Genomic DNA, 10,734 nt, shown 5'->3' with positions numbered 1-10,734 from the left:
GAATAAATGTTCCCTCATGAGCTGCTGATTTCAGAGACATTTTCCCCCACATTATTTGATAGCCTTATATAATGAATATAATGAAGTGATATAAAAAATTATTATTTGTCCCATTAAGTGTTCCTTATTGCAAAAAAAACAACAAAAAAAAACCTGATGTTTTATTCATTACTGAACACCTCAACCATTTCTAATGATTTTATGTTCTCTGTCGCCATTTATCGAATAAAAAAAAAAAATATTCAGCTACATTTTTTATGTGCCTTTGTAATATTATATGTTTTTTTCTTCGACTACAGGCAAAGCATGATGAATCACTGGGTGAGAGAGAGGGCAGCAGACTGGCCAGGTCAATGTGCAGCACATCGGACTTTACAAGAGCATGACGCTCCTGTGTCCTGTAGATATAACAGGACACGGCACTGTACTGAAAGGCAACTTATTCTCTGTTAAATATATATATATATATATATATATATCTGTCCTCATTTGTAAGTCGCTTTGGATAAAAGCGTCTACTAAATGACTAAATGTAAATGTACCATTTTACTATTTATCTGTCCCATTACTATAATAATCAGCTTCTGTGACTGATATTTAGAGTTTACACCCAACTACACACAAACACGCTCACCCAGAAAGTCATTTCTTCACCGTTTGTGTGTGCGGGTGTGTGCAATGCGCACGATTAACTGTTTAAACACACATTTTTGGCCCTCTGCCTCGAGAGAGGATGTACAATAGCACCGATTCACATCATCGGCTGTGTATTTTTGTAGGTCAGTTTGACGCTTCAAATTTTGAGACATGCATGCGCACAAAAAGGCACAAAAACCCACCGCTCTAATCTTTGTTGTTGAAAACCATGTCCGCAGTAATAGACTGTCTGTAAGAACTCAAAAACAAGAAAATGATTCCGTGTTCTTCCGCTAACTTCCTCCCTCAGGCGCACAGGCAGCTCCACCAGATAACCCGCTGCAGAGATGTACCATTGAGGCAAGTTACTGTAGCAATTATAGAGACGTACTGCTGTAACCAGCTCAAAACAAATTGAGCTATAGTGCTATGATTCTGCTGTAACTGCTATACGACTCCTAACATCAAAACTCTGCCTCCGTGACGAGGGTTAAATTGAGCTATGGACTAAATTTTACTGTTAATGGTGGTTTTTCCGTTGAGAATCATCTGCCGTCCTGGACTATAAGTTCCATCCAGGAAATCGTCCCTGAGAGTCTAATGCCATCCTAAAATAGGCTTTAAATGAGTACGGGAGGAGAGGCGCAGAGTGTTTTAATAGGTTTCAACCGAATGAGGGCTTACAAAGGGAGAGAGAATAACGTCTGACCTCTTTTCACCTGTACGCGCCGTTTTATTGATGTACTATAGTAGCAGAAAGGACCGAATTCGCAAGGGGCAAATAAGAATCTGTTTAATCGTAGACAGAGATGTTAAAACATAAATATATAGATGAAAATGACCTTTTCACTGCCAGCTTAGTGTTGTGTCTGTATAAATGTCATACTCTATCTTTCTCTCTATCTCTGTTATTGTGTGTGTAGAGCAGTAATAGAGGTCAAATGTGTGTAGTGGGTAGTGCACATCCTCACGACACATATGAGCAGTTGTGCTCACGGGAACACAGGTCTGGCCTTGTGTCAGAATTCAATCTCATTCCCCCTCACTGTCCCTCTCGACTATCCTAAAGGACAAAAGCTTTTAAATAATACAAAAAAATGGCTGTGTTAACATGAACCACTTCATCACCACATTTAACATTAAAATATACAGTATTTAAATCTGCAATGTGTAATTTCTGTGGCACTAAACGCAACTTTTCTGAAGAAAATGTGCATGGTGCCAGTCTGGGCAAAATTCGTTGCCTATTTGTAAAATGTTTGTAATTTTTTACAGAAAAATACTGTAAAGATATTGTAAAAAATGTTAACTGGTTAAATGTAGGTTACCTTACCATATACAGTGAAAATTTGTAAATGGTTTTAGCATCATATTATATGCAATTTTACTGCAAAATACAGTAAATACAAGTACAGTACAGCAAAAACTAGAAATTAACATATCTATTATGAAAAAAATTAAAAAGACATTTCTGAAGTCCCTGCGTTGATTATATTTTATTTAAATAATTTAGTTTCTTATCATTTTTGTTATCAGTAATGTACATTAGGGTGTTTTGTGTTACGTTTTGTTATTTAGTGAATGTTTATTGCATTACTGTAGAATTTTTGTTATCCTGTGGTGTTTTGTCTTTGTTTGTATGAACTGTTGCATCGCTTATGTAGAAGTATTGCCCATGTTTTATGAACAGGCCACTTACAATGAACCTGATTCATCATGTACCATGCGTACCATTATGGATTATAGTTATGGTGTATTATTATTATGATTTGTGGTAAAGAGCTGATTTTGGCACATTAACATAACTTCATGAAAAATACAGTTATACAGTAAATTGTAAAATATACAGGGGCTAATTTGCCATCCTGTAATACATGAAAAAAAAAATGTCACTGTATACTTTATGGTGAATTTCTGGCAACCACAGCTGCCTTTTTTTCTGTAAATTTAAAAGGATATGTTTTCAAGTAGAGCTCATACAATGAGCTATGAATTCAAATTTAATACTTAGTGTTTGTTGATTCTTTTTTAAAATCTCTAATTAAAACTAATGAAAGAATAAATCAAATAAATCAAAGTGGCAAAGCAAAAGAAACAAACACTCAACAAACACTCTCATTCTAAGCCATATGATTATATTTTATCCACGGAACACAAAAGGATACAAATGAGGGATTGAGGACTCCAAAAACGTCCAAAGTAGTCCATATGACTCATGCACTATATTTTGAATCTTCTAAAATCATATGTTAGCTTTTTATGAGGAACAGACTGAAAAGTTATTCACTGAAAAACTTGTGCATTAATGACACACGCAGGAAAGTCATTGTTAACAAAAGCATGGCACAGTGAATGCAACTGAAACCAAATGAGAAGCAGAAAGAATAATACCTCACACACTTCAAAAAACAACCGACTCCTCTAAGCGAGACTATCAGAGCAAGTGCTCTCACACACAGACACACACTGAAGAGACGTCACACGGTACTACCTGTCACGCTCAGATAGGTCGTCCTCCGCACCAGGAAGCCTCCAAAAACCAGCTCACAGGTGTAGTTGCCGATGTCATCCTCCCTCACTTCCTGTATGGAGAGCATGTCTGCGGTCTGCAACACACTGCTCCTCCACTGCTGCACGTTACACTCCTGCACACCCGCAGGCAAAGAGAAAGAGAGATAAACTATATGTGACCCTGGACCACAAAACCAGTCATAAGGGTCAATTTTTATAATAAATGACGTTTTGATATATTTACGGTAGGAAATTGACAAAATATCTTTATGGAACATGATCTTTACTTAATACACTAATGCTTTTTGGCATAAAAGAAAAATCAATCATTTTGACCCATACAATGTATTTTGGGCTATTGCTACAAATATACCCCAGCGACTTAAGACTGGTTTTGTGGTCCAGGGTCACATATAGAAACAAAGAGATGAAACTGCACCATATACATTTGTATATACTTCATAATGATAATACTCAATAAGAATAGATTGCGCTTGGTGACAGCATGCAAATCGAGCAACGGCACAAATGTGGCCCAAAAAAATCAGTGCTAAACACAGTTTGCAGGCTGGAGTTCCTGATCTCGCAGGTTACTGCTGCAACACTGCGATCTAGACACCTGAATGGACTCTTTAAAATGCAGAAAGTGCTCTCAACTGTATTTTAGAACACTTTTTAATCATAATTTGATAAATTACTGCTGCCATGATCAATTGAAAATGTACATAAACAGTCTATTTTAAATAATTTTCTGTTTACGGTTGCATGTGCAGTAAAAGCACAATGTTAATTGCCCTAGGCAAATAGCACTGACTTACTGGCATAAAGTATAATAACCCTAATTTACATAAAAAGAATGTGTGTTTGCTCTGAAAAGAACGACAATGACTTCATTTAAATTCTCAGGGGGCAGGTGCCGTGATGCTGGATCGCAGGTGGTTTGTGAATAAGACGCTGGTTTGTGTGCTGAACGGTGCAACTGTTTAGTGAAATCACCACACAGTATCTCCCACTGTACCTTGTACCACATTATCTGTGGTTTTTCTCCAGGCTGAATGTAATCCTGGATATCAGGACAGGAGATGTCTTTACTCTTGCCCAGTTCTCCTTTCTCAGTGTAGCGCAGTTTTGAGTTATAACATCCTGCTGTGTCATTATCAGCAACCAACAGAGTCATAGACACCTTCATACAAAACGTGGAATTCCTGTAACACACACACACACACACACACACACACACAAACGCAGAGTATATAAACTGTGCTATCCGTAATCAGATTAACACATACTCACGAGAGACATCACTGATCGTGAATTTGTTATCATCTCACAGAGCCTATACACTAAACAAATTATACGAGAATAAAACATGATTTTATTTGTAATTCAACCATGATAGATGTAATCTGACCATGATGGAACAAAATTTGTCTGCAATTTTCATGTAGGGCTCCAAATAATTAGTGTTTTACTGATGGAATATAAGTAGCAAATGAATAGAATGAAATGTTTTCTAAAATGTTTTAAAGGGTCCTTTGATTTTTTTATCACTTTCTATTTTTCCCTGAGGTCCACTTATAATGTAAGTTAATGTTTTTCAGCAGAAAAACATGTCAAATTTAGTATCCTACACTCTCTATGACCCTTAATTAAATTGGATGTTTTTTTGCTGCTGTGCCTTTAAGACTATGAAAGATGTGAAAGTACAGAATGAAATGTTATTGCAGTTCTAAGTTCTGAAAACGGTATTTTTTCATATTATTATGAGCATTTATTTATTTATTTAATTAAAAAACTTGATTTCTCATTATATGACCCTGCTTTTTTTTTTTTTGCATTAAAGTCAGTCAAACAAAATTACACAGCCGCAAACACATATTCACACAGTTCTATACACACACTCTATAACTCAGAAGCATTGCAAGTCAACACACACTTCTCTGCATTGATGAGTGTGTCTCCATTTAAACGGCATTAGTGTTTGTTTTGTCCATGGGCTTTGAGTTTAATAGCTGCTGATAAGATTTGTTGAAATTTGACCTTTTCAGTGTAATGACCTCACACCTCCTACCGGGTTACCGTGGTTACAGAGTGCTTGGGGTGGCAACCTGCAATGCACTTGTCTCTTGTAAAATGCATAAACAAATTCAGCAAAAAATAATAAATAAATAAACTATACGCTGTCTTTCTCTCTGCCCTATTAACTGTATAGCAAAGACTATTTTTACACTCTCACTGTTTTCAGACACCCGCATATGTCAGCACAGTCTTTTTTTTATCACCCTATAAACCTAAAAAGAAAACTAAAATATCTGCTCTCTTCTGCCGGTGTGTTGCTGAAAACTATTGTTTATGGTTTAATCAGGTCAAAGCCAGTCTCAGAGGAAACAGAACAACAACAACTCCAATTTCCTGTTGCTAACTGGGTTCTTAATAAACAAAGCTCTTTAGTTCTGTTTTAAATCTAGTGAGCTGCCTACATAGACAGCTTCCTTCTTAGGCAGCATCCTAACTGAACTGGAATCTCATAAGTGACTGATTTTACAACTAGCGGTCATTAATTGATTCCAGGGGATCTGTGTTTGGCCAGTTATTTTAGGCTTTAATCCACTGCTGGTAAATGCTGTAATCTCAACAATATATTGACAAAAATGGTTGTTTACTCAATTGCCAAAATGAGTCAAGCATACTGACTAAATCCTATTGCTTTTGCAAGTAACATATAACTCATCAGAACTTCATTATATTACACTGAAGTGAAAAAGTCGAAATTACGAGCTAAATCAGGTCAACATTATTAGCATAAGCTAAGAATGCAATACTCTTAAGGGCTGTTCATACCAAGAACCGATTCACACCGATAACTATAATGGTAAATGTAAGCCCCTTTCACACATACAGTCTTTCCTGGCAAATAACCGGTAAATTACATTAAGGAGATCATGTGTGAACAGGACCTTTTCAAAAATACTGGTAAATTCCTTCTGGCAATTTACCGGTATGAGAAGTTGTAACATTACCAGTAAATGAACAGTAATGTGTTCTGCGTGAACGCAGAACGAGATTACCGGTATGAGCATGTGTGAGCTCAGAACGTGCTGACGTAAGACGTCCACTCTGGGCAAATCATAACATTCTGACGCTTTTACTCTGCGATGTTTACGGAAATCAAAGAAATGTCTAAAGTCGTCTAATATGATGTCTCTGGGCCAAAAGCAGCTGCATGAATGTGAATGTTTGACACAAAAATAAAAAAACACTGACCATGTATACCCCTCCATGTTTACAAACACAACACCGGGAGGCGCAGCGGTTTAGAGGTAATTTCCAGTTAATGATATTACAAAATTTACTGATATATTGAAATTTATTGTGTGAATGGTGCTTTACCGATAAAAAGATGGAACGCCGTTGCCTGTGTGAACAGCGCATTTTTGTCGTTCCGGTAATTTTACGGCAATTTACTGGTATTACTGTGTGAAAGGGGCTATAAAGTTTTAATAATTGTTCTAATGTTCTAATTGTTTGATTTATTTATTTATTTTTTTGCTGATGAATGATTAAAACATTGGAAAACAGAATCCATTCAACTGGACAGACAACGTAACTGCAGTGCATGCTTATAAACAGAACTTGATTGTCTGTTGGTGGAGGTATTAATATACTGTATATAATAATATAGTTATTGTTATTGGTGTGAATGGGCCTTTATAAAGAGCATAAAAATACGAATACATTTTTTTTTACCAATTCTGTTAAGTATTGCATGAAATTTATTTATTTAAAGGGAATATTCTTCACAATATTCTTCCAATATTCTTCACAATTTCTTTTGTGTTCCACAGAGGAAAAAGTCACACAAGTTTAGAAGAACTATCCCTTTAAAATGTCTCACAACTTGTTTGCCATCTTGGATGATTATTTTCACAGATGCATTCTGGTGGGAATGTTTTCTTTGCAATTGATACATTTGATGCTGCCTTAGAAATAAGGTGCCTTTTAAAACCACTTTCACATTGGAAGCATGTGTATAATTCCTTAAAATATTCTCCAAAAGGTCTCTGTGTTTTTGTGTACAGTACAACACATGAAAAAATAATTACAGTACTCTGAAATATTTTATTTTTCCTACAAGAATGTTAGACATTACGGCAGCACAGTATTTAAAATTCACTCTTTTCCTGTTTCTGTCTGTCTGTTTTCAGTACACACAGACACACACACACACACACTCACACACACACACACACACACACACACACACACACACACACACACACACACACACACTGTGACATTCTGTGATGCAAAAGTGAATATGATGAGTAGATTATGTGCTTTGACCTCAAGTCAGTCGGAACCTGAGCAAATGAAGACCCTGGAGAGTTGCCTGACTGTTTAATATGTGTGAAAGTGGCCTGTGGCATTATGGGAGAGTGCCGGAGTGTCAGTGTTTGATTGATGGATGACAGAACGTCTTACTGTCCTCTGCCGTTGCTCACTTATTTCACTTCCAGTTTTACTGTCTCTGAGAAGCTTTGGATACAGACACACAACTCTCTCACACACACAACACATGCAGACACTAATACACACACACTAATTTTCTCAGCATGGCGCTTTTCTTGAAGACTTTGAAAGACAATCAAAAAACATCAAAGGAAGAAGTTAAGCATGTTCCCCAATCCGGCTAATGTCCGAAAGGCAGAGTGTGTGTGTGTCTCCTTGTGGATTAGCATATCTAAGCGTATGAGTGTTCACACATACACATGTGCAGGTGTCCCCCTCTCTCACCTCAGAACGCAGGAGTACAGACCGGCGTCCTGCAGCTCGGCAGGCCGAAACCAGATGGCGTCTTCCTCTTTGCTCATGCGTACCCCATCAAAGGAGATGGGTTCCTCAAAGTCACCATGTCCCAACCCAGAACTCCGGTACCACATCAGACTTAGTCCAATGCTCTGTGCCTGGGTGTAGTTGGCTCTGATATAACCGTAAAACAGAGCACACTTTATCCTCACTGGCTCTCTGTGTAACACCCGGTACTTCAGATAGTCCACGGACCAATCAGTGCAGCCGTCCACTGCAGAAAGACAGGAGGACAGAGATATTAGTCTCCACACCTTTAGAAATGTTCTTTATTAATTGACCATTTGGCCAAACCGCAAAACATTAAACATTTAAAATAAGCAAATAATGACAGAATTGATTTTTCAGCTGCAATATCTCTTTTAGTTACATTATTTTTCATTGAGGCAAATTATTTAATCCATAAACACACATTAGAACCTGTAGGTAAAAAAAACTCATTAATTTTTGCAGATAAAGCTTCAGATACAAACACAAAGACAAATTTTGAGCTATTTAAATGCAGATGTTTTTTGTCAGAAAATCTCATAATTATTGAGATGTTAAGTCAATATGAGTTCATTTTAAAGCTTGGTTGCTATAGAGAAGTTAACCCGTGCAACTAATTATACACTAACTAATTATGTTTTATTGTTGTAATTAACTGCTTTGTTTTATAATGTTTGCATATGCAAGTACGTGTGTGTGTGTGTTGGGGGATTGCTGTGCGCATGTGTGTGTGTACACGGGAGATGGAATGAGCTTGTAATAAAAGCAGTTAATTGCTTTTTGAAACTCTGGAGATGAAGAATATAGAGCTATTAAAATCTGATAGGACAGTCAAATAATCTACTGTAGCCTTTACATCCAATTTATATAAAAAAAACAAAAACCTAAATAGGCCCCATATTTTACATAATGTGATTTTGCCCCCAACAAAATCAACATTATATTTATGTTTATTACATCATTTGAGATACTGAGGTACTGGTGGCCTTGAACAGTGATGATTGATGTACCTCTATCTGATTTTCTTTCTAAGTACAGAGCCAAAAATAAAAAGACCAAACTGAGACAAATACTATAGCAATTTAAAAGCAATGCACTTTTTATATATATTGAGTGCACCAGTATTAAATTTCAAGCAGTATATTGATTTTGAGATTAATTCATAAATCAACAGTAAAACATACAGGGGAATCACTCAACTGTAATGGAACCGTACCTTGCCTTACAGAGCCCTTTCTACCAGACCAGATACTTTAAAATAACTTTTATTGTTGTAACGGTCACGGTGTCACACACACGAGGGACGAGGAGACGCTGGAGAATGCTTTTAACAGGACTTTATTGGAACCAAGGGAGACGAACACAGGAAGACCTTCACCGGAAGACGTACAACAGCGGACAGAGAAGTAGGGACTGGGAACACTTTAAATACACACAGGAGGAGGGGATCACGAGACACACCTGGGAGCAATGACACATCATGGGGAACACCTGGGACAAATGAACTAAACTAATCAGGGGAGGAACAGGAAACTAATCAAATAAGGGCATGGGAAGGCACATGGGGAGCAGGACACACACAACACATGGAACAGAGTCTGACAGTAACTCAACTAGTCAGATTTAATCAGAAATGTTAATTGAATTAGAATACACAGTATTACAAACATGTTACTTATGAATTTATTGCAAATATACATAGAGTTTGTAAGTTCATGCACATGAATCGAGAAAACATTTTTTATAAATTTATGTGCTTCCACTGAACATATGGTTGAGTATTTATGCTTCATTTTTTTATACGAGCATGCATCGCCTTTGCACGTATGCATGAAGATCGCATTAGGTCAAAGGGATTGAGTTTGCACTAATGGATATACATTAAGTACATTGAGCTTACACTTAGCTTCAAAATAATATACAATAAAAATAGAAAAAGCTAGCCTAATCAGTTATTTAATGTTGTTTAATACTATTGTTTTTCTCTCAGTTCATCTTTCCAGGGTGAACAGTTATGGTGCAACAATCTAGATCCTGTTAGAACAAAAACACTGGCTGTAACAATTAGTGTTAATTTCACACTTGACAATTAGTTGTTTTTGACAAATTGGCTTTGCCAAAAAAAGTCTACATTCAGAGTGATCTGTCTGCTTTAAAGACACATCATATTGTTCTCAGTCATTTTAGATATAAAAACTTGTGTGTATCCACCATAAAAAGCAGTTTTTTGTTTCATGCACTCTTCAGGCCAATGCTGTCGAAAAACGCAGAGTAATAATAATAATAATGTTGTAATTCTGTGTTTAATGGTACCTTTCTGAAAATGCTGATAATATTGCAGGTGAGTATCTGGAATACACTGAATGCTCTATGGCAGTGTTTCCCAACCTTTTTTTAGTCGCGGCACCCTTTGGAAATTTTAACAAACTTGTGGCACCCTACAACATTAATTCTGTCACAATATTTGAATTTCTAACTTCGATATGATAATTTGAAAAGTATAGATATTCGGTACAACAGGGAAGAACTGCAGAATATAATGTCATACAGATATTTTTAATATTATTTAAAAAATTTGTCCATCAATGGTGGCAATCAGTAGGCTAATTTCTAATGAAAAGACCTATGTATATGACAGATTTTAATGTAGGCTTTTATACATATGTAAACATGATTTAATTACCATTATAACTAGCTATCTCACAAATTTTTGCTCACTCAGTGTTTTTTAAA

General features: G+C 36.4%; 1 protein-coding gene across 1 annotated transcript in view; it reads right to left on the bottom strand.

Moving 5' to 3' along the window:
* Positions 1–10,734, bottom strand: part of LOC107720136 (interleukin-1 receptor accessory protein-like 1-A) — a 49,601-nt gene that overhangs the window by 23,877 nt on the left and 14,990 nt on the right. Inside the window, exons 2-4 of the mRNA XM_016527765.1 lie at positions 7,942–8,227; positions 4,166–4,352; positions 3,128–3,281 (exon numbers count right to left, since the gene is read on the bottom strand). Coding sequence (XP_016383251.1) covers positions 3,128–3,281; positions 4,166–4,352; positions 7,942–8,227 — 627 coding nt within the window. The remainder of the gene's footprint in view (positions 1–3,127; positions 3,282–4,165; positions 4,353–7,941; positions 8,228–10,734) is intronic.

This window comes from Sinocyclocheilus rhinocerous, unplaced genomic scaffold, assembly GCF_001515625.1.
Source record: "Sinocyclocheilus rhinocerous isolate Xijiao unplaced genomic scaffold, SAMN03320098_v1.1 scaffold631, whole genome shotgun sequence".
Classification (NCBI taxonomy): domain Eukaryota; kingdom Metazoa; phylum Chordata; class Actinopteri; order Cypriniformes; family Cyprinidae; genus Sinocyclocheilus; species Sinocyclocheilus rhinocerous.
This window is presented reverse-complemented; position numbering and strand designations above follow the sequence as displayed.